At 37.1% G+C, this 24,559-nt stretch overlaps 3 protein-coding genes across 3 annotated transcripts; all 3 read left to right on the top strand.

Annotated features, from left to right (window-relative positions):
* The first annotated feature begins 477 nt into the window (after positions 1-477).
* hspa4a (heat shock protein 4a) lies at positions 478-12,067 on the top strand. The gene is made up of 19 exons (XM_015034410.1): positions 478-584; positions 2,143-2,200; positions 2,328-2,468; positions 3,054-3,176; positions 3,940-4,039; positions 4,267-4,400; positions 4,605-4,849; positions 5,277-5,353; positions 5,645-5,796; positions 6,538-6,644; positions 6,807-6,940; positions 7,051-7,232; positions 7,669-7,752; positions 9,312-9,467; positions 9,698-9,823; positions 9,958-10,065; positions 10,631-10,750; positions 10,868-11,029; positions 11,126-12,067. Exons 1-19 carry the CDS (start codon positions 478-480, stop codon positions 11,324-11,326), a joined length of 2,517 nt encoding a protein of 838 aa, XP_014889896.1. The 3' UTR covers positions 11,327-12,067.
* A 967-nt stretch (positions 12,068-13,034) lies between these two features.
* On the top strand, positions 13,035-18,104 carry rnf14 (ring finger protein 14). Its single transcript, XM_015034405.1, has 9 exons — positions 13,035-13,139; positions 13,716-13,874; positions 13,958-14,088; positions 14,252-14,441; positions 14,793-15,178; positions 15,264-15,492; positions 15,735-15,907; positions 16,023-16,153; positions 16,901-18,104. Exons 2-9 carry the CDS (start codon positions 13,724-13,726, stop codon positions 16,956-16,958), a joined length of 1,449 nt encoding a protein of 482 aa, XP_014889891.1. The 5' UTR covers positions 13,035-13,139; positions 13,716-13,723; the 3' UTR covers positions 16,959-18,104.
* Positions 18,105-18,210: 106 nt separating this feature from the next.
* On the top strand, positions 18,211-23,774 carry endou2 (endonuclease, polyU-specific 2). Its single transcript, XM_015034406.1, has 7 exons — positions 18,211-19,624; positions 20,652-20,871; positions 21,087-21,192; positions 21,923-22,044; positions 22,718-22,830; positions 23,145-23,298; positions 23,395-23,774. Exons 2-7 carry the CDS (start codon positions 20,767-20,769, stop codon positions 23,647-23,649), a joined length of 855 nt encoding a protein of 284 aa, XP_014889892.1. The 5' UTR covers positions 18,211-19,624; positions 20,652-20,766; the 3' UTR covers positions 23,650-23,774.
* Positions 23,775-24,559: the final 785 nt, after the last annotated feature.

The following is a 24,559-nucleotide window of genomic DNA, read 5'->3' as shown; positions in this document are numbered from 1 at the left end:
TGGAGATATTTGATTGTATAAAAAAACTTAATTTACACTAAATGTAAAATAATAATTAATATTTTTCACATCTAGAAATTCTGTTGTAATTTAAGCCATATACTATATTTAGAAATTATGTAAAAACTGCGCAAAAGTCTCAGGATCTATCTCAAAAAAGCTAGAGAGTTGGAGAAACGTCTCTCACATGGTTATAGAAAAATCCAGAGACGTCTGGATAATGCACATCTCGCGAGAATTACCGGCGAGAGCGCGAGAAGGCTGTTAAACTACCTTGGTGCTAAGGGTTGCCAGTGCAGATCAGGGACACCGGTAACAGCGGTGTGGATTAAGAAGAGTACTATCTCTTTTTAACAGAGAGCAATACAACAACTCTACTAGGATTTTTGTACTCTTTAAGGTTTAAATAAGCATTAACCTTACTTTAAGTTCCGCTGCAGACAACCTTACAGCCAAAAGACGGGCATATTGTAGAAGATGTCAGTGGTGGGATTTGACTTGGGTTTTCAGAGCTGCTATGTAGCTGTAGCCCGAGCTGGAGGAATTGAGACAGTTGCTAACGAATACAGCGACAGATGTACGCCGTAAGTATTAAACAGCAAATTTTATACGTTAAAATTCTGAAATAGTAACCTTGTTGGATGTCTTATCATTTTCTGTGTGTTGTCTTCACAATAAAGTCGGATTTTAAACCTATTTGCCGAACTTTCATACACGTCCGTGTGTGATCAATCAAACTTAATTTCAGTGTGTGTGTTACTGTAAGATATATTTGTTTGTGAGCTTGAGTCTTAACTGCAACCAAAAGGGTGTTTTGATTTTATATTCAACGTATATATATTAAAACATTTACCACCGGAGCTACAATTGTAAGCTAGACGGCTAAACACATCAGTTTTATTAACGGTACTGACTGTTGGAAAACGTGTTTTAGTTGCCTGATGACCCCACGCAGGCGGTGCTTCCTTCTGTAGTTCTAATTGTCTTACATGCACTGAAGGCCTAAACTCCGGTGTGTCCCGTGTGACAAAACGTGCGTCTTGCGTGAAGGGTTTCGTTCGATGACGACATCAGTCGAGTTTTTGGTGGAATATTCTAGCAATTATGTCCTCCGAAAATGTAGTGATTAACTCTTCTTAAGTATTTTCTTAAGATATTTATTACTTGTAAACAAAAAACAACACTAAGATGTATTTGATGCAATTCAATGCATTTATTTGAAATAGGAGAAACGATATATAATATTGATCCATTAATGGTTCATAGTTGCATTAAAATTAAAAGACATTATTACAGTTATAATAAAGCTCTTGTTTTCTATTATTTGGGAATTTATATTGCATCTTGTTCAAAATATACATTTAGCTGATTTTGTCTTTATTAAGTAACACAAATATACAAATATGATATTATTTGTATATCATATTGTCTTGCCAAATATAGCCTTTAAAATACAGTACCTGAATAAGATTGCAGAGTCCTTCAGTTTTCCACTCCACAACTAAGTGATTCTTTTGGGCCTGTAAATAGTTCCAAATAAGCCACACCTGGTAAACATGGCAGTAGCAGCCTCCTTTCATCCAGTTGAATGGCTATAATTAAAATGTATAATTAAAAAGAAACCTTAAATTGTATGATTGGTATGATTTAACATTCAAGTTTGAGACTGTTATGGTTTAAAACCTTGATAAACCATTAAGTGTCTTTGTGAAACACATGACACATGTGCCTAAAACCAAAAATGTTCTCTCTTTTGATAACATATTGTGAATATAAACATGTTTATCCCAAAATCTATTTGTATACTATGTAATTTCTTAGTGCCACTTTTTAAAATTTGGCAGGCAGTACTAGATATCAAAAATGGCTGTCAATGTACCCTAAAAAGAAAGAAAGTAGGTTTTAACTAAAGGAAAGTTTGGTGTTTTTACACTATGAAAATGATTGTTGTAGTTGTGTTTGTGTGTGGGTTGAGCCTTGGCTCATGAGTTTCTGTGTAGGCATGTCAGGATATTGTGTAGTAACCTCTGGCAACTAACTTTACCTTTGTTTTACTTGTAGTTACAAACTGAATGTCTACTTAGATAAACTCCAATTGGTTGATTATAATAATCACATTCATATTTTATTATTTTTCCCCAGGTCATTTGTATCATTTGGTCCAAGAAATCGATCAATCGGAGCAGCTGCAAAAAGCCAGGTATATATAAATTTGTCCAAGTTATATGCATTAGATTTTTTATTTTTCGCCTAAAAATACAAAATTGTATTTTAAAAAGTGAATGTTTTCAAACTTTTTTCTTTTCCTGCTCAATCATCATGTCCAGGTGGTGACCAACTGTAAGAACACAGTGCAAGGCTTCAAGCGTTTCCATGGCAGGGCGTTCTCAGACCCAATTGTTCAGGCAGCCAAGTCCAACCTGGTGTACGACTTGGCACAGATGCCTTCAGGAGCCACCGGTATAAAGGTGAGGTTAGCCCCTATTTTGTTGTTCTAATAGTGAGGGTTAAAGGTCAAGTGATGTTGGATTTTATTTGTGGTGTATGCCAATATTTAACAACCCAGAAAACTGATTTGTTTATTTCATTTTATTTTTTTCCTCTGGGATCTTTTTTTTGTAAAGTGTCCTTTTTTGTCATTGGTCAATGTTAGATTTATAAAAATGCAGGCATAACAATTGTTTGTAAGATATGTTTTACATATAGTCTGTTCCTATTATGAATTTATTCAAAGCATGATGGTTTTTTTGTAAAATAAACTGACATCTTATTGTTAGGTAAAATATTTGTTCTGATTCTGTTTTACTTAACAGTTTTAATAACTGTTGAATTATACAAGTTCCTTTGAGTTCATAAATGATAATGCCAGCTAGTCCAGCAGGACATCACTCTTAAAAAGTGCATGGCCCTATTTTTGTCTTAAAATCACACACACACACACACACACACACACACACACACACACACACACACACATATATATATATATATAAATATACACACACCCTTTTCTGTTTAGAAAAGGGTAATTCATTGAAAATATCCTGTTTCAGGTGCTGTACATGGAGGAAGAGAGAGTATTCAGTGTGGAGCAGATAACCGGGATGCTGCTGACCAAGCTGAAGGAGACGGCTGAAAGTGCACTGAAGAAGCCAGTTGTTGACTGCGTCATCTCGGTATCAACATCTCTGAATTTTAGGAGATTTTAGGACTCTGTATTACAGTCTTTTTTTATGATTTGTTAATGAGTTCTAATGTGATGTCGTTTTTTTTTTAATCTTCAGCATATTAAATTGCTTATTAAACCCGAATTCATCATTTATGGCTGTTGCTATCATGTCTCTTGCATTGACATGTGGTTTGGGTTCATTTATGCATGTGTACATATATATAAAAAGTGTCTGGTGTATAAGTGGGTTGTCACCTGTTCATGTGACATTTGTTTAGAGCGTTAGCCTCCTCACCAGATGTCTGTGCCTGAAAGCTGCATTTCCTTTCTTGCACACAGTCGGTAAAGAGTGGGAAGTGTGTGTTGAGCTCAGCATGAGAGAGCACAAATAGCAGCCATTATGTAATGTTATAGATCTAGCACAGAGGGGCTGTGACTTGTACCAAAGCTAAATTTATAGGTGACATCAGGCCCTGTTGATAGAGAACATGTTACTCGTGCTGTGGCCTGTCTCTAAATTTAGCTTTTGAACCTTTCAACATTGGGACGTTTTGTTTTGGTGTCCCAACTTGCTAAAATAGTGACAATATCCGGAGAGCTTTTTGAGAAAAGTAGTCTCTATCTGAGCTGATCCCAGATGATACTGGGATCATCTTTCAATCCCAGTATCAAAAGATGAATAAAAGTATTTTTTTGGTTTTTAATTTATAAACATCCATGCATCATTTTTCAAATTTCTTTATGTGAATATTTTCTGTTCCTCATCTCAGGTACCAAGCTATTACACTGATGCGGAGAGGAGGTCGGTCATGGATGCAGCTCAGATTGCAGGCCTCAACTGTCTACGATTAATGAATGAGACCACAGCAGGTACACATGGCATCTGAAACAGTTTGACACTCCATTTTAGCTGCTTATACTGCAACATGAGACAATACCTGTGAAATTTGATGCAAGACCATTTTTTTCAGCAGGGGCAGAGTGTCAATCAAACTTATTTGACTTTTTCTGCTCAGAAAAATGTAGTTAAGAACCTCATAAAATCCCTGTGTTTTTTTTTTTCTGTATATTTATTCTATTTGTTTGTTCTGTTCCAGTGTCTCTGGCCTATGGAATCTATAAGCAGGATCTTCCAGCTCCAGAGGAGAAGCCCAGGATAGTGGTGTTTGTGGATCTGGGCCACTCTGGTTACCAGGTATCCGTTTGTGCCTTTAACAAAGGAAAGCTCAAGGTAAGTTATTAAGAACTTTTGAGTGGTTTTGTATAGATACTAATGTTAGTAGTTGTGCTAGCATGTGCTGCTGCTTCAGCTTTTGTACCACCAACTCAATAACTTCACACCTTGATAAGACAGACAAATTAAGTAGATTAGAAGAAGAAGAAGAATTTTACTGTTGATTGATTTCAATATTTACCTTCTTTTTCTTTCTGTAAGATTCTGGCTGCAGCTTTTGATTCTGACCTCGGTGGGAAGGACTTTGACGACATCCTGGTGAACCACTTCTGCGAAGAGTTTGCAAAGAAATACAAACTGGACGTCAGGTCCAAACCTCGAGCTTTAGTGCGTCTTTACCAGGAGTGTGAGAAGCTGAAGAAGCTGATGAGTGCCAACTCCTCTGACTTACCTCTCAACATTGAATGCTTCATGAACGACATTGATGTTTCCAGCAAACTGAACAGGTGAGATTCATGTTTATACATAATTAATAAAACCTGACCAAAGATTTGTCAATAAACTTTAATGTGTTTTATTTGATTTATTTTCTTTCTTTTTTTTGCCATAAATTAACCCAGAAAAGGATTCACGGTTTTTAACATTTTCTGGGAATAAAAATAAGCAAAATTTTTACGGCTTTTATATTCAGCTCCTATTAGACTGATAAACCTAAAAAATTGCTTTCAAAGGTCAGCTTATTGTTATTGTTCAGGTATTTTTTATGCCCTACAAATGAAATACAATGAAGTCTGCAAGTCTAACATTACAAAATATATTTTAAAGATTTGCATCAGTCTGCTGGTGCTGTGCCTTTTTTCCTTTTTTTTTATTAGAGTGTGTATGTTTGTGTTGCTAAGCTGTATCTATTAATAATTTATGACATGTTCACAGAGGTCTGTTTGAAGAAATGTGTGCTGGGCTGCTGGCCAAAGTTGAGGGTCCCCTGCGCAGCGTCATGGAACAGACCAGTGAGTACATTTGACTTTAATAACTACTGGTCTCTCCTCACCACCATGTGTAAACACATAAAGTCAGTATAAAGTAATAAAGTAATTTGAGGCAAAGGATTCTTCTAGTAATTTCCTCCTATCTATTAATATCTTATGGCTCCTGCCTCACCTGACTGAATCATGAACAGTTTACACAACGCGAAGCGCAACACTTGTGACTGTTTTAAATCCGACAGCATTTGATAGTGAAGTTGTGACTTTGTAACCCTAACAAGTAGGGATTAATTGATCGTCTCGCTCTGCTTCCAGAACTGAAAAAGGAAGACATCTACGCCGTGGAGATTGTGGGCGGAGCCACCAGAATTCCAGCTATCAAGGAGCGGATCTGCAAATTCTTCGGCAAAGAGCTGAACACCACCCTCAATGCAGATGAGGCGGTGGCCCGGGGCTGTGCTCTGCAGGTACGGCTCAAACATTTAAGTTCTCCACAGTTTAGTTAGTTTCACACACAGCACATTAACTGGCAGTTGGTTCTAGGGAATATAATGCTTTATTATTCTTTAAAAGCCAGAAATAAAAAGATTTGGTGTGAATAAAGTCTTATCGTTTCAGTTTGCTATTTACAATGAGCATCTTATGCACTGAAGCCTACTTTAGTTGTAGAATACCTTCTCAATTGAAGGTTGAGGCTTTACTGATGAACATTCAGGTTTAGTAGGAACACATCCAGAGTTTTACTGTAAGAGCAGGAAATGTATCCACAGAAAAAACAGTATCGGCTCAAAGACCACACTCTTACAAACATTAACATTCACATCTTAAAAATAATGTTTACAGCTTAAAATATGCCTGTGATCTAAAGACAACTCCAGATTTAGTATACAATAAAACATGCACAGATTTAGTTACTCAAGATTGAAAACATACATATTTACAAAATAAACATACCTGATGCCTCTATTGAGGGGGTTACTTGATAACAAGATACGTTGTATAAACAACTGTCTTGTATCTTTTGTTGTTAAGTTGCAGTTCGTTAACATACAAACTGGAAGTGGTCACTTCAAAATAAAAGCATTGTACATAAACCAGAAGTTAAGTGAAGGTGATGAGCCCAAAAGAAGAGGATACAAACAAATAAGGACCTGAATTCAGAGTTATTGACATTAATTATTGACTTCTTATTGTTTTTTTTTTTTCAGTGTGCCATTTTGTCGCCTGCTTTCAAAGTCAGAGAGTTCTCCATCACGGATGTTGTCCCATACTCCATTTCCCTAAAGTGGAATTCAGCTGCAGAGGACGGACTGAGGTAAGAATGCATTCATGGTCATAAGATAATACAGTGTTTGAGCTAAGCTTCTGTTAATAGTTAAGCTTAAGTTTGGATGAAAGTGAATACACTTCATCCAAAGTTTAATTGCTTAGCGAATACTTGCATCTCACTTGTATCTCTCTACTTTTTTTTTTCTAGTGACTGTGAGGTTTTCCCAAAGAACCATGCAGCTCCCTTCTCCAAAGTGCTGACTTTTTACCGGAAAGAGCCCTTCATGCTGGAAGCCTATTACAATAATATGAAGGAGCTAAACTACCCTAAAGCAACAATAGGTACTACAGGATGCACATTAGGCTAACTTTCATGCGATTTTTATTTTGAGTCTTTTTGTTATGTTTTTTACCATACTTGGGTATTGTGACATCATCCCTCCGTCTTTCAGGTGAGTTTCTGATCCAGAATGTGGTTCCCCGGGCATCAGGCGAGAGCTCCAAGGTGAAAGTGAAGGTGCGCGTCAACGTTCACGGTGTGTTCAGTGTCTCGAGCGCGGCTCTGGTAGAAGTCATAAAAGAGGTGGAAGGAGAGGAGCCGATGGAGACGGACCAAGGGGTGAAGGAAGAGGAGGTATGTATCTGCTTTGGATGCAAGGAACAAAACGTAGCAGTCAGGCAGAGGTGAGTAAGGGAGAAAGAGAAGCTTCTTGCTTTTTTGACAAGAGATGGACAAAACTAAGGTTATAAATAAAACAATTTTGAGATGTTTTCTCAATTTTTACTAAAATGTGTTTGTATTCTTTCATTTCCACTTCAGTTCTTACTCCCTCTAAAACTGTTGTGAATTAAAAAGAAAGGTGATTTAGAATATTTCTGTTTTGTATATTTGGAAAAGCAACCTTTCCTGACAAATCTTAAACTTGAAATGAAGCGAAAACCTGCATGAACTGGTCGAAATGAGTAAAGCTGAAACAAATTAATTTGTCGAGATGTTCTGAAAAAAACATCTACAAGGTGTTGTCTTAATACATTTTCTGTATATGCTTTCTTTTGCTACCATGCAATAGAGCAAAATGCAAGTGGACCATGAAGATCAGAAACCCCAGGCTGGAGACAACGAAGACAAGAAATCAGAGGCTGAAGAAATGGAGGTAACCTTGTGCTGGGCGATAGGACAGTATACATGCTGCTCTATTGTGTGTGAAGGAGAAAAGCACTTACACATTGGTCCTCTGTAAATGTAGCTGCTCCTAATGTCTTTGTAATTAATGCAAAAGACAAGAAAAGATGGACAAATTCAAGTGTGTCAAATCCTTTTATATAAAGGAAAAATATCTCTTTGCCAAGATATCAACAATAAACTAAAAACACGCTTGTACAGTACTAAAACAAATGTCCTACGTTGCTACAGTATATGAATCACATCAGTTCTAGTTTTTAAAAAATATAGAAACTCGTAGTAAACAAAATAAATGATCTGATCCTAAATGTCAGGTCATTTCAGATCCTAAATTCAAGGCATTTCTAAATAATCTGCATCAGAACCTCTGACTAAACTAACTCTCGATCCCTGTTGCTGGGGTAAAGTCTGTGATTTTATGTCCACTGCAGCACCAGTGTTCATGATGAATGTTTGCTAAATGTAATTACAGCTTATGCTGTTATTATTATTATTTTTATTTTGTTGCTTAAATGAATCTTGGTCGCAGTCTAAGTGTTTTTATCCTTTATGATAACATGTAAAGTAAAAGAAAACCTATATTGGCTGCTTCAGTTCTGTCTGTCAGTGACGGGCTCAGATAAACCTCGACTCCACATGAAAATATTGCTAGGCGGGAGTTAATAGCTGTATGAATTAAGTCACACACACATTTATTGTAAATAGAATATTACAGTGTTCAAAATGACACTGGTACGCAAATCAAGTGGGAACACGATCACAATATTACAAGAAGCTAATGAAATATCCTTTTGTTTTTATGTCATCACACTTCCAGAGCCTAATCCTAAATGACACAAAATCTAAACCTCTTGGTTTGTTTGAAACTTCCCATCCATATCGCCCAGCACTAGGTACCTAGTGGAGGAGCAGGCTCAGCTTTATTTATTTATTCTTTTCTAATTTTCTAGCTACAATTTCGTACTTGATGGTTAGCATGGGGTTTATGGAAATGCTTAAAAAATTAAAGCTGCATATTTAGGATTTACAATATTGAAATGTGTTCCCTTTGCCACTTTACTTTTAATATTTTTATTGTTTCTTTACAGTTAAAATGTTCAAGTATCACATTGTTTCAAAACATGACAGCAGATCCATTTGTTCTGGAAACCGTTAACTCAAATTGTATGACTCAAGTTGTTCCTCGCAAAGATATGTTTTTTACTTTTGGTTAGTTTTATAAGCTCTAAAATAATGGTGAATTGATAACAAGTTTCTAATTTCTACATAAAATTGATGCATTCACTTGGAAAAGAACAAAAATCAGGTTAAAGCAACAAAAATGTGACGTTCTGAAGGTTTGTGGATCATTTAAACTACAGGTTACACTTTGACCTTTCACTAAGTGATGTGGAAAGTTTGCTGAAACAAGCTTTTAAGTTTCCACATAACATTTATAATGATGAGGTTACTCACTTCAGTTTTTATGTGATTGTTTAAACATTACAAATTAGATTTTCTAAATATATTTAACAGTTTTTATTTTTCCAGACATCACCAGAGGATGTCAAGGAAGAGAAGAAGAATGATCAGCCTCCTCAAGCCAAGAAAGCCAAAGTAAAAACAAAGACTGTGGATCTGCCCATAGAGGGCAAACTGCAGTGGCAGCTTCCTGTTGAAGAACTTAATACATTTGTGGAGAATGAGGTAATGTCCTAAAAAAATTACCAGGAATGTTCGGCATGCACACACAAAAAAAGAGTCTCAGATGTGTTTTCTGTATTGATTAAGATTTAAAACCCATGATCACATGATGGCTATGAGTTACATAGCCATCAACTGCCATAGTAAACGGTTAAGCACCAGCTGATGTGGTGCTTAACCGTTTACTGTTGTTTTTAAGTAAAGTGATCTGACCTTTGCTGTGCCTCATGTAGGGGAAGATGATCATGCAGGACAAGCTTGAGAAGGAGAGAAATGATGCAAAAAACAACGTTGAAGAATACGTGTATGAAATGAGGGACAAACTCAACGGCTCACTGGAGAAGTTTGTGAATGAGGCTGTAAGTACAAACGAGATTCATCATTGGACTCAGTTAGCCTCTCAGCTGTATGTTTATTTTTGACATCTGAGTATAAATGTAACATTTTGTTTTACGCTCATGTTTTTCTGGTTTGTTTTGTTTTGACATTTTAGGATCGTAATGCGTTCTCATTAAAACTGGAGGACACGGAAACTTGGTTGTATGAAGATGGAGAGGACCAACAGAAACAAGTTTACATTGACAAACTAGCGGAACTGAAGGTGAGTCCTTTGAAAATCTTTAAAAAATCAAATTTTAAAAGGTACTGAATGGGTTAATCACATACAGAATGAAGCCTATTCTCTGGGTAATGGGTACTAGTCACTGAAACAAACACTTTTCCTTACTAGCTGGTTTAGATGAAACACTGTTTGTCTGACATTCTGCAGTTTATGCTAACAATAAAACTTTCTTTGCTACCAGAATTAATTGTGGATGTACTTCTGAATGTTTAATGCTTGTTTTCATTAAAGTTATGAGAAATGAAGTAGATTCTACATTACGGCATATAAATCAGACCTGTTCATAAAATATGTTGATATGACACTTGGAGCAATTTTGCATCATATAAATAAACTACATTAAATTACATAAAATGATTGCATTGGATGGCAAAGTGTACAAAATTTTCCACCTGCCTGTTTGACTTCACCTGTGGTCAGGATGAAATGTCTTGTAGCAGGTGACCCATCATACCTGAAGAAGTTGAAAGAATCAAAACTTAGAAAAGTCCAAAATTGAATTGGAGAGTGGGAATATTTTTTGATCTGCCTTTTTTTTCTGCAGAAAATCGGTCAGCCCATTCACGATAAATACCTGGAAGCTGAAGAGAGACCAAAAGCATTTGAGGAGCTTGGCAGACAGATACAGATGTACATGAAGATTGTTGAATCTTACAAGGCAAAGGTAATAATATCTGTACTTTAAAAATAGAATTGCTATTAACAAATGTAATAAACAAATGTATCTGGAAGTTTTGTTGAAATAGTGTAAACAGCTGTTTAGCGTTTCTGTATTTTACAGGATGAGCAGTATGATCACCTGGATGAGCTGGAGGTGACTCGGGTGGATCAGCAGGTCAATGAGGCCATGGCCTGGATGAATACCAAAATGAACCAGCAGAACAGCCAGAACCTCACAGTGGACCCAGTGGTGAAAGTAGGAGAAATCAAGGCCAAGACAAAGGTACTTGGAGACAGCTACACAAATCCTTTTCGACATATTTTCATAGAAAACTAGCCTTAAGATCCACTGGCTTACTTTGATCTTTTCATCCCCTAGGAGCTTTATGCATCCTGCAATCCAGTGGTAACTAAACCCAAGCCCAAGGTGGAGCCTCCTAAGGAGGAGAAAACAGAGAACGGTCCAGTCAATGGACAGGCTGAACCAGAAAGCCAGCCTGGAAACCCAGATAAAACAAAACCAACAGCCACACAGCAGGAAACGGCAGAAAACAAGCTCCCTGAAATGGACATTGACTAAACTTTTGCTGCTGCCAACTTTTGAGTTTCCCATCCGTTTGTACCACTTCTCACCTTGTTCAGCCCTTTTCTTCTGAGTTGATTCTTAATGACATGGTAGCCTCTTTTGGAGACGCAGACAACATCGTCCTTTATCAGTGCTATTCATCAGACTGCCTTCACGGCATGTGCTTTCTTATATTCTTTGAATACAGAAATATTGCATAATAATAATAATAATATTGAAATGACTTCCTGAGGGCAGGGAAGTTGTGAGTGTGGGTTGCTAGCTTAGTTCGTGCTGCTTTGATGATTGTTTAGCTTTTCCTCAAGATCTTTAAGCTAAGAATGTCAGCAAAGTTGAAATTGTAAAATATTGTTTAAATAAGGTATCAAATGCGTTGGTGAAGGGGGCGTCAATAGTTTAAAGTTGTAAGTGTCATTTTGTGGGGCGGGGTTTTGTTTTGTTTTGGGGTTTTTTCACCACAAACACTTGTAACTCCTTGGTTATGATGTATTTAGTTCAAAGAAGTTTTCTTCTCTTGTATGTTGGATTTAGATACTAAGAGTTACTGTCATGCAGTATTTCACTGTTCTGCTTTTCTCATTCAAAAGCAAATGATCTGTTTGTTCTCTGGTAGCCTTGTTGTTTTATTTTCTACTCGACAGTGAGATTGCTGGTGCAACAAATCTCCTTTTTGGGTGCTGCTGTTGTTGCCACATCACTGAAAAATGCAAAAATAAACCTTAGAACAAAAACTGAGCTGAGATATAACCATTACTGTTCAAGAATACTCTTTTAAATTAAGCCCCTTTCCAGTCCTGCACAAGAAGATGGGATGAAATATCGCTAACAATTTGTCCTGTCTTGTCTCGTAGCTAGTCTGCAGGTAAACATGATAATGTACTAGAAAAGTACAACATAATGCTAGACACTGCAATGGCAGGGATTTAAGATTATAAACAAAATGCTAAAACTGTAACTTATTAAAAAAAAATAATTTTTACATTTCATTCTTGGGAATCCATTTATCTGCTGTGATTGGTGGCCATATTAACTAACCTGAGTATTCATGACATGCTCTGGTGACTGGGAGAGGCTGTAGAGTAGTAGAGAACAAGCTGGAGGCTGTGGGCAGCGCTTACATGATCATAACTGACAGCACTAAGACCTGCCTCCTGGCTGTGATTGGTTGTTTCTGACTGAACTGTTTATTTCTGTCATTAGCAGAGGAGCTTGGTCTTTTCACAGATTTTCCGTCTCATGCCATGTTGTCACAACATAGTCAGTTGTAACAAATGTCAACTGTCTAACTTAACCAGGAAACAAGGAGGAACAAAATTACAAATGGCAATAAACTCGCAATGAAAAACAATCTAAAATATAAAGAAATTAAAAGCTATACACAATGTATAAAAAATATATATTTTTAAGAAACCGTGCACCCAATAAAAAAAGGAAGTATATCTGAATATTTGTGTATTGGAAAAGCTTTATGGTTGATCGTAGGTCATAACAGTTTATCAAAATTATAAATGCACAAAGTAAATTTAAGTAGATATATTTTTCACTAAGTTAAATTTATTATATTATGATGATCCTCCCCTAAGAGGTACATACATTATGAAAAAAAGGAGCAGGGTGAAATCGTTCATCATCCTGGCCGCTCAGCCGGATTGCTTGCCGGCGGACTGATAAGGAACAGGTCCAGCCATTATTGAGCTAACAGATAGCTCCATACTCCTGGAGGTGGCGCTGTAAGAACCTACAGTGACTCGTCATGACGAGAACTAGTCAAAGGGGACAGAAGTCACTTGCACTTGGGACATATAAGGTAGTTAACGTCTTCATTTTAATTGCAGTGTACTTTTCAGTGAAATAATTTGTAATATTTTTGATCTGCATAACAGTGGTTATGACACAGGGCCTAGCTTTGCTACTTAGCTGCAGTAACAAAGCCGCAGTTAACTAACAGAGCTTGCTAGCCTCATGCAGTGACTATTTCAAGTTTGTTAGCTAAGTCGGAAACTAATCGACAGTTTGAATAATGTCACCAGAGTTCAACCTTCTAAAACACTTTGTGTTCGCCGGTGTTGCATTATTAGCACACATATTAAGGGGTTGTAAATGCGTCCTCCAACTTTTGTATAACAACGTAGCTTTGCTAAAGCTAAGTTACATCAAAAGTCGGGTTGCCTGTAGTAATTTATAATTTTTTTATATTGTTCACTTTCTTTTTGGTTTGCAGTTTAAGACACAATGTTTAACCGTTTAAGCCAGTTGGTAAATTAACAGTTTATTGTCAGATTCATGATATGATTAGGTGCAGTTCACTTTAACAGTGTTTGTTATCACAGGCGCTGCTACGGCCACTACATCTCGTATTGATCGTGTACTGTTGTTGTTGTAGGTATGTAAATGTCTGAGGATAAGGAAGCCCAGGAGAATGAACTGCTTGCTTTAGCAAGTATCTATGATGAAGAGGAGTTCCGTCGCGCAGAGTCTGCTCAGGGCGGAGAGATACAACTATGTCTGGAGCTCCCTCCTGATTTCAAGCTGCTGGTGAAAGGTACATCCATCAGTAAAGGTGTGGGTGTGCAGTTTATTCATATCACAACAAGAAATGCTAATTACCCCCCTTCTCTGTTGCAGGAGAGAAGACAGCTGAATATAATGTCTGCTTTTTACCTCCCTTGGTGCTCAATTTCGAGCTTCCTGCAGACTATCCTTCTACATCTCCACCGGTTTTTTCACTCAGCTCCAAATGGATGACCAAAGCTCAGGTAGGACTCATCATGCCAACTGTTATAGTTCTTTATATGACAAAAACAAGTTCTCTCTGGGTATTTTGGCTTCCTCCCATATTCCAGAAAAATGACTGGTAGTTTTATTCAAATCTACAAATGCAGGTTATGGTGCATAATATTTGATATTTCATCATTTCAGCTGAGTTCTCTGTGTCAGCGCTTGGATGAGTTGTGGGAAGAAAACCAGGGTTTTGAGGTCCTTTTCATGTGGATCCAGTTCCTGAAAGAGGAGACTCTGAGCTTTCTGAGCATCCAGTCTCCTCTTGAACTCAACAGGAGCAGCAGTAAGGGCGGCGGGGAACGGAGGAAAACAGACCCTGAAGCAAAAGGTATTTATGTTTTCCTGTGTTGTTAGATTCTCCCTGGAGTCTGCATGTCTGCAATATAACTTTGGGTAAAAATGATAAAGAACTAAATAATTTTAACAGTAACCTGAGGCTCCCAGTTTGGGTTAGATGGTTGAAGCTCGGACACAGTCAGTTTTCCAACAGTAAACTCATATCAAACTGGTTTGGGGTAGATAAATCTTTGATTTACTGGTGACTTGGCTTTATATCAGATGTTAACATGTTTTTATCTTCCACAAATCAGAAAATTCTTGCTCAGCCATCTGTACTTTTATGCTAAAGATTAAAAAAAATTAATGGCATTTGGAAAAACATATTTTTTTCTCTGTCCAGTTGGGACACAGTGCATGAGCCAGTCTGAAAAACCAGAGGAGAAGAAAGCAGACGTGAAGAAAGAGAACTCTGGCCAGCACTTTTCACCGTCCTCTCAGTCGGACCCGCGCGCCGTGGTTCTGATGGACCCCCACTCGGACCCCCTACCTCAGCTCCTGGACTTTGACGAGGTGCAGCGGCAGAGGGCATTCGACGGAAAGGTGTTCTGCTGCGGCATCTGTTTTTCAGACAAGCTGGGTGCCAGCTGTCTCTGCTTCAAGGGGTGCCAACATGTTTACTGTAAGGTGTGCATGACGGAGTACTTTCAGATTCAAATACGGGACGGCAACGTCCAGTGCCTTAACTGCCCTGAACCCGAATGTACCTCACTAGCCACTCCGTCACAGGTAAGAGCGGAAGATTAACTGTGAGTTTTCTCTACATTTTCAGTTCACATCAGCAGTTCTCTCACATTGTGGCTTTTTCATTCAGGTGAAACAACTTGTGGATGAGGAGTCGTTTGCTCGATATGACCGTTTGCTCCTTCAGTCAAGCTTGGACCTCATGGCTGACGTCGTCTACTGTCCCCGTCACTCCTGCGGGACGGCTGTTATGGTGGAGCCAGATACGACCATGGGCATTTGCTCGGCTTGTCAGTACGCTTTCTGCACGCTGTGCAAGCTGGGATATCATGGCGTCTCTCATTGTAAAATAACGGCAGGTAACCGCACAGTTAACTCCTGTTGAAAATAGTTTGCAGGAGTGAAACTTTATTAGAAAAGGAAAAACTAGCATATTACAAATAAGAGGCAAGTGGAGACAAGCAATTGGGTTGGAGCTGTGGAAAGACTGAAATGAGTTGCATTGAAAAGATGTGCCATAGTTTAAATAATGCAAATAAACCCCCACTGGAAATCAGAAAATGTATTTTCTAACTGTCTCAACTTCTGCTTTGTTCCTCAGATGATCTGCGTAGTCTGAGAGATGAGTACCTGTCAGCCACGCCTGAGGGCAAGAAGTTCATGGAGCAACGCTTCGGGAAGAGGGTGGTCCAGAAAGCGGTGGAGGAATCCTTCAGCAGAGACTGGCTCAAGGAGAACTGCAAATGCTGCCCCCGCTGTGGAACCAATATACAGGTGGCCTTTACCTCCCCCTGGTGGTCACAATGCTTTAAGACATCAGAACCTTTAAAAATGGTTCCATCCAAGTTATGTCTTTTCACATAATGTTGTGGCACTTTGTGTCTTTCAGAAAGTGGATGGCTGTAACAAGATGACGTGCACGTCATGTAAGCAGTACTTCTGCTGGCTGTGCCTCGGTGCCCTCAGCAAAGTCAACCCCTACAGCCACTTTAACAACCCACACTCACCCTGCTTTAACCAGTAAGACGCTCTTGTCAGGTTTATCCACATTTATAGGCACTTTCAGTATGGATGGGCAAAAAGGTTCTAATAAATGCTGTTTTTGTCATAATAGCTTGTTCTCTACCGAGGTTCTTAGAGTATTTTAAAGAAAAAACACCCACATCATCAGAATTGGTTTTTAATCCTTAACATTGAGCAAAAAGTACATTTTCACATATTCATCTTGTTTTCTCAGGAATAACTCAATTTTAGTGTAATTATGCTGCAGCCCTTTTTTTTAAAACATTTCCTTAAATCCTATGCGATGTTTGAAAACAAGACAAACTTAAATTGTTCTAAAATGTTTAAAGGAAATAAAAAAAACTAAATTTAAGCCTTACATATACCAGTATATACTACTTTTATACACTAGGTTCTATAGTTCATTTAATTCTATTTTATATTTATATTCCTCAATTTACAACTTTTTTTTTTAAATCTAGCCTCTTTTTAAATACTAAACCACTTTCTCAAGCAGATTTTTAGAAAATTGCAATGGCAACATTATTGTATGTTATCCATGTCCAGTTCTTGTGAAAATGAAGTTCAACCATGTCTGACCAGAGGAGCTGCCTAAAACCTGTCATAAATAAGCCTTATGAAGCTCACTGTACCACAAGAAAACTTTAAAGCTCTAGACTTGCATATGAGGAAGTCTAGAGTGTGTCGAGATCGATGGTCAGTGTGTTTGCAGTAGTTAAGCTGTCTGACTGTTTTGCCCTGCAGACTCTTCCATGGTGTCGATGTGGATGATGATGAATTCTGGAGCGATGAGGAGGACTGACGCCAGCGCCACCTCTCCGCTATACACCTAAATGCACTTTATCCTTCATCACATGGCCATGGATTCATCTACGCTGGAACTGAAACGCCACCACAGCCACATACTTTCAACACAGTGTTTTGAACATTGTCATGCCATAGAGAGGACAGGAAGACAATCAGCTATGTAAAGTGTTTATAGTCACAGTCATTGTATTTAAATTATACAGGTCTCATAATATAAATTAAATAAACAACATAGGTCTCCTGAACAGATGGCAAACAACTGCAGGGATTTTAGAAAAGTTTAGCATCTTTTCTGTTTGCCTTTACCTTTCACTAATAAGCGACATTGGTTAGTGGTTGGTTAATGGTCTAACAAGGATTCTGATTATGAAACTATTGTAAACATTAAATCTGAAGTCAGTGAAAGGTTTGCAAAGTAAGGGATAATTTGTACTGTCATATAGACAATTAATCAAATAGACTATGTCCTGTCTTGTCTCGTAGCAAATCGTTTCTTTATGTCATAGGCCTTAAAGCAACCAGCTAAATATGGAGAATATACTGAATGTTTTAATTAAAAAAATGAAGGAGCCTAGCTTTATAGCATGTCTCCACATGTCAAAAGCAAAACACAGCAACTTTCTTTTCAAATTCAACATCGATTTTAATAATATTTATGTCATATGAGCTATGTGTCCAAAACAAAATTTCTCTCTCTATAATGACAAAGTCAAAGCACAATAAAATCATGAACAGTTTGAGTGTGTAGCAAAGTGCAGTGCATTGGCTTCTTCAGTTTGCAGCTTGAGCTATGACTATAGTGGGCATGAAAAAAACTGGAGTTTGTGGTTGGCTACATTAGATTTACTATGTTTTTTTTTATTTAATAATGCCAAATAATTATAGAGGAAAAAGAGGCAAAAACTTAGAAAGACATACCAAATGTTTACATTTCTGTTATAAAGGAAGCCAACACAACAATTTTAGCATCTTGTGTGATGGTTGAAGCTGGTTCAGGTTAGAAGAAACAAATCTGGATGCTTAGCCTTAAAAAGCATATGATGGAATTTTGTCCCAAGGTCACATCAACACTGTTCATTTCTCTTGTAAGAACACAGAATGACGTTCAATGCACTAAAAAATAATAAATATTCCAGTAAACAGTTTGTGACCTTTTTCCTTTTCTGCGTAACACCGTTACTCTTCTTATTGTGTGAATGCTCTGAAAGCATTGCAACAATCTTTGAGTTCACCTCCACACATATACAGAAATTACAGTGTTGGAAATCTTCTACCATTTTCTTTCTAAGCCCAACATGTCCGGTGTCACCACTTTACATAGCAAGTCAGCTTCTAACATTCAGGCTGATATTGTACATTTTCAACAGATTTCTTTTGTTCCTAATTTACCTCAGCTTCTTAAGATATTGCATTCATCTTAAAACACAACTTTCCCAGAAAATGTTCTGAACTGGTTGATGGATACCCAAACAAGTTAGGTTGCATTAAGATTTCAAGTTAAAGTAATTCAGCACAGCTTTTTCATTAATTTAAAGCAAAGTAGTAAGGAAAAAAGCAGCTGGCTATTAAACTGAAACAAAGTGCTGAATTTAAAACCAGCATGTCTTTTTCTAGACACCATCTGTCCAATAATTATTTCCTGCAGATACAGTTTTAAAGAAAATAGCTGATTTCTAATTCCACATGGCATGACACATATTTTCATATCATTCTCCACAAGAACAAAATATAGTTCATTAATGTGGGTGTATTATTTTCTTTGTATTGCACTGTTAACCAAATTTTATAATAAAATATATTATTTGACTGAAATTTGGACAATATAACAAACTTCCAGAAAACTGCAAAACAAATGAAATATTGAGTTCTATAAATCGAAACTAAAAACCCACCTGTTTTGAGTTGTTTTGAATCATAATTAATGAAACAGTGACCAAGATGTTTGATGTGTGTGATTTTGGTGATGGCCCTCATCAAAATGTAATGTTTGTTCAGTTGTTTACTGTTCTGTGTTTTCTTTATAACTTTGTAACATCTGTTTTTATTGTGTATAGCACCTTGAACCACCTTGATGCTGCATGTGCTATACAAATAAACATGATTGACTGACTGATAGGAGAACATGACTATCAGAGATAGTAGCAAAGCAGAACAAGGAATTTTTGCCTTTGCGTTTCATTTTCTGGTAACATAGTTGGCATTTTGTCCCTCTTTGGATGATTAGATTAACCCCAAGTTCCCAGCAGCACCTTGTTACCTGAAACATGACCCGTATTTACCCTGTAATCCAGAGGTCATACTGTGGCAGAGAGGGAAACAATGAAACATCAAAAGAACAAAGAGCCTCCGTTTTAGCTGAACCTGAAAAGAGACATCATTGTGTAATCTCTTTGGCCAGAGTTGCTGACTGTAGAAAATGCTTTTTTAACGGCCCCTCTCTCCTGTCCTGTTCCCATCCCCTGACTCGTTCCCCCTCCTGTCCTTTTACATAGTCAATGAATGACTGATTGACTGGCTGGGCCTTCACCATGAAATACTCCTGCAGTCAGAAACTCAAAGAACCAGTACTGGGAGCACCAGGCCTACACAGAAACTTCCACACATCAGCCACCAGTTGTTCCTTGTTGGTTCAGAGAAGCAGAGCGGGACTGAAAGAAGCAGGTCAGTGAGTTTTGATGCTTACAGCGCTGCCGCCTTATGCTGAACTCTTAGAGCTCGACGTTCAGCCACGATTTGGGCATTCTTTACCTGTAAAATACATGAAATTGTTTTTGAATATATTTTGTTCTTAGTACAGTTTCACGTTTGATTAGATTTCCTTACATCAAGACTGAAGTATTAAATTGTGACAAACTAGTTAAAATAGGAAAAATTGGAAAAATGAGACATAACCTTTTATTTTTCCTTGTAAAACATTAAATTAAGACAATTTCTTTTTTTATGTAATTAGGATTACCAAAAATAATGACTTACCTTTTCAAATCTATGACTTATTGGCTCAAACCTTTTGTGTATCCTTCCACAAACTTTTTACAATAGATTGTTTGAATTTTGAATTCATAATTTCAGAGTTAAAATTCAGGCTTTCTGACGGTCCCTGAAAACATTGTTTTTTTTTCCTACCCAGCTTTACACCAAAGCTGGTTTGGATCATTGTTCTTTTGGGAGATTGGTGCTCAAACTTTAACTTCCTAATATATAGCTGGTGAATGGGGGGTGAGGGGGTAAATATTTCTTTATAATGGTCCTTCCTCATGATGGCATTCATCTAGTAAAGTGTACCCATCCCTCCAGCAGCAATTAAGTCAATGCAATTCTGCCTCAAATTAGGATTTGAGGCACTCAAAGAAAAGGAAAAGTCCAAACCAATGCATCACAGAGCGTACATAGGTTTGCAGAAAAATACTTCCATAAAATCATGTAGGTGATTTTTGAGTATGTAAGCTCTTAAAGAGAAAGTAATTGAAAATTCTCAAAAAAAAAAAAAATCTCCTATTGTTCTGGTATTTAGCAAGTATAAATAATTTTGGTAATTCTAACTGACCTAAAGCAAAAAAGGGAACTCAGATTTAATATCTGACAGCGAGATAAAAAAGTTTTTGCCTTTGTATTTAGTGTGTGTAAACATCTTGCTTTAATTATACATAATCTGTTTGAAACTAATAAATTTTTTATTTTACTAATTTAGAATATCTAGATTTTGCGTATCTCTGGAGTTTGGCTGAGACATTAAACGCTGTAGCACTGCGAACAGAAGGAAACTGAGACTGAACTGAGGGACAAGGAGCACAAGGAGTCGCCGTATGATGATTGAGAGTGACAGAGAGCTGTCGGCTATAGTTCAGGAGATTTGGGACAATGACGTCAACCGACTCAAACCTGGAAAAGACTACAGGATTTCTCTGCAGGTGCGCCGCATTCATGGACCTCCAGATTTGGATAAATCTGTTATATGTACCATTCTCAAGTGCATATACATATATTTGTATTTTCTAATATGAAATACTCTCAGTTTAAAATGTACATTAATAATCAACAATAGTTAAAAGCAGTTGTTAAGGATCATCGTGGGTTTTTGAAGTGAAACAAAGTGTGATCATTTGATGGTTTCTCTCTGCTGCAGGGCAAAGCTGGAGACAGCATGGGTGACAATGAGAGCAACGACAGGGCAGGACTTCCTTTGTTTACATTTGTTGATGAGAATATTTTCAAAAAGGAGACATTTTTAGGTCAGTGCTCAAGTTTTTACTGCTACAAGCTTTCTGTTATCAAAAAGTACGGCGGCTCTTTCACATATGCCTTGTAAACACACACAGGTTACCCTTTTTAATTAGGTGTGTTTTTAAAGTTTCACTGGGTTTTATCTATGGGTATCAGAATAAAGTAGGTTAAATACTCTAAGCTTTCCAGATAGTCATAAAAACTAATTCATCTTCAGAAATTTGTTATAATCTGATGGTTTTTCACAAAAAAATCCTGGTAAAATACATGAACATTTGAGGTTGTAAAAAAAAAAAAAAAACTTTAGTGGAAACATTTCCACCACTTATGCAACAGTCCAATTAACAAACATCTGAATTGCTGCAATCATGTCATGAACAACAATCGCCTCCTCTTAAAGGGAAACTACACCACAATTATTGCATAATCACACAGCATGCATAGGTCTGCAGAAAAATGCTTTTCTTCTTTCACATCTGGTAAGATTTTTATTTAAGAAGAGAGAGGTATTTCCAGAGCGAAATAGAGTCAGAAAAAGGCCAATTTATTTGTCTTTCTTATTTTATTTTCTGAAACTGTTCTGCACTTAAAGGATTGCTCAGGATTTCTGCTTGGCTGACTTGTCTCTGTGTAATCTTCGTGTTTCTGGGATTGCACAGCTTTAAACATTACATAATTTCCTGTAGCACATGTGGACCTAAAAATAATGGGGGAAAAAAACTTTATTTGATTCTTCAGCCTTTATCTCCCTTTTGGATAACTATGAAAGTGACACCGGTGAGCCAGAGATTGTAACTCCTGAGGAAGTGGCCGAGAACCACAGGTTCCTGGATGCCATCATTCAGACTCGCGCTATGAAGGTACTGGAAATGGACCTATTACGGCTGAAGTATGTAACTTTGATAAAAAAATAGGCTTTTTATATATTTATTAAAATTATTATTATGTCATGACAGTATAGTATGAGAGATAATCTGTAAAATGGTTGATCTCCTCTGAACTTCTATTGCCATCTGAAAAAATGCACCACTCTTGACCTAAAACAACCAGAGACAGGAGGAGGGTCTTAGCACTGTCAATCAATGCTGCTCAATGTGCAAATGTTGGAGAAACAACGTACTGTTCCAGGGAAACCCTTTATCCACTGTTATCGGTGACCATGCTTACAAGCCTTAGCAATCATGGCTGGTTATTTGGTGGGAGAGGTGAGAATGAAAGTGATTGACAGCTGTAAGACCCTCCTTCTGGCTCTGATTGGTTGTTTCTGACTGAATGACATATAACTGCAATTGTTACTGGGAGCACTGGGAGAAGGCAGAGGAGCTTGATTTTATATATATATATATATATATATATATATATAGAAGTTAGTTCTGCAGCTTTAAATGTAAACTGACAGAGCAATTTTTTTTATCAAGTTTTTGCTTGATAAGTTCTTCAAATAAATTAATGTAATTGTCATCAATCAGTATGGTTCAATGTGAATGAAATATGACAGAACACTGAAAACAAACTTGTGCTTACTGCTTTTAGATAGCTCATAAACACCTGGTGGAGAAGCAGCTCTCTCCTCAAGATGATACAGAATTCAAGGAGCAGCTCTACAGAATCTGGTTTGAACTTTATGCAAGAAAAGGATCCAGCAGGTGGGTGGTTACTGACACAGCATGTAAATATAACTCCACATAAGGAATCTAGCAGCATGATGGCTACCACCTCACACAGAGTATACGTCTCAGAAACGTTGAAGCTGCCACAAAATACAAATATAGCCCATCATGTTCGTAAGCAGTGGTTCAACAGGCATGTTAGCTGCAGCTTAAAAATAATTTAGGTGATTCCATATGGTGTTTAGACTTTTTTCTTTGCTGTTTAACAAAGGAATGACGTGCAAAGGAGTCATTATAGTAACATGAAGGCAAACATGTTACTGGTCTTATGTTCTTGTTTCTGCCCACAGGCCAGACTCTTCAGGATTTGAACATGTGTTTGTTGGGGAGACAAGAGGAGGGCGGACTGTCATTGGTTTTCACAACTGGATCCAGCTGTACATACAAGAAAAGCTGGGTCACATTGATTACAAAGGCTACAGTGTCACAGCAAATTCTCCTCAGGTATAACATCCCCTTAAGTATTGGTAATGACTATTTAGATTTGTACACATAGCTTACTTAATCCCACCTGTTCCCCTTTTTTAATCTTCAATGTAGCCTGACGAGAACAAACACATCCTGGCATTACAGTTCAGTTGGAAGAATGGCATAAAGCCCAAGGGCAGCATCTTCATTGGCGTCAGTCCTGAGTTTGAGTTTGCCCTCTACACTCTCAGTTTCCTCACCTCACCAAATGAGCGCGTCAAAGTGCAGTTCAGTTTCTATGACGTAGAGATTGTCTGTCACCATTACAACCAAAAGCACATCGGTACCACCTTCCCAGTGCTACTTAGGTACAGGAATCCTCAATAAGACTTGACTGGAAAGCAGTCCGAGGTATAACCACTCCAACACATGAGCTTACAAAGTGTCACAGGTACTGTTGCTGTCTTTTTCTTTTACACAAAGATACAATAAAATGTTTCAAGACCCTTCCACATTTGTTTTTTTTCTTTCTGTCCCTATGTTTACAGGCCTGTAAAAGTATTCATATTATTTCAAGTTCTCTTTTGATATATTAATAAGCTATAGCCATAAATATTAGTGTATTTTTTATTTTATGATTGACAAGTTAAATGAAAATAAGGCAATAAAAAACAGCAAATGAGGCAAATATTTAGTCTTTGTTATCTTTATAATATAACAAAGACTAAAGAGTTAAGTTAGAATCTTAAGTCTTTAATCAGATACAAAAAAAATCTGACAATTGTAAAAGGACTGCAAAACTGCTAATCTACAAAAACCTGGTCCACATCCAAGTCTCCCTCGAAAAGGAGATTTTGTCTCAAGGGACTTTCTGTAAAATAATGGTTAAATAAGTTTAAAAATCCGCCTAAATTGACAGGTTAAATATTTTTGTTGCTGAAATTTGGTATACAAATAAACTTCTTTTGCCTATTTATTATTATTATTATTATTATTATTATTATTATTATCATTATTATTATTATTATTATTATTATTATTATTTATTTTTTATTTTTTATTTTTTCTACTTTCTATGGTCAGTGCCAGTATAATCTTACAAAAACTTTCAAAATTGTAGCAACTGAAAATATGTTCTCCATTTTACATCAAAAGAGGGCAGTAGAGAGTTTGTTTTGGCGGATGACGTCAATGATTTGACGACAGTTTGTTAAGTTAGGGAAGAAACGGAAGCTGACGTGATTACTTTTCAAAGTTGAAACACATATACATTTATTTTAAGTCGAAAATGTAAGGA

Source organism: Poecilia latipinna, unplaced genomic scaffold (genome assembly GCF_001443285.1).
Source record: "Poecilia latipinna isolate Pla-1442-1.1 unplaced genomic scaffold, P_latipinna-1.0 Scaffold298, whole genome shotgun sequence".
NCBI lineage: Eukaryota > Metazoa > Chordata > Actinopteri > Cyprinodontiformes > Poeciliidae > Poecilia > Poecilia latipinna.
The sequence above is the reverse complement of the archived record's forward strand: the minus strand, read 5'-3'. Positions and strand labels throughout refer to the sequence as shown.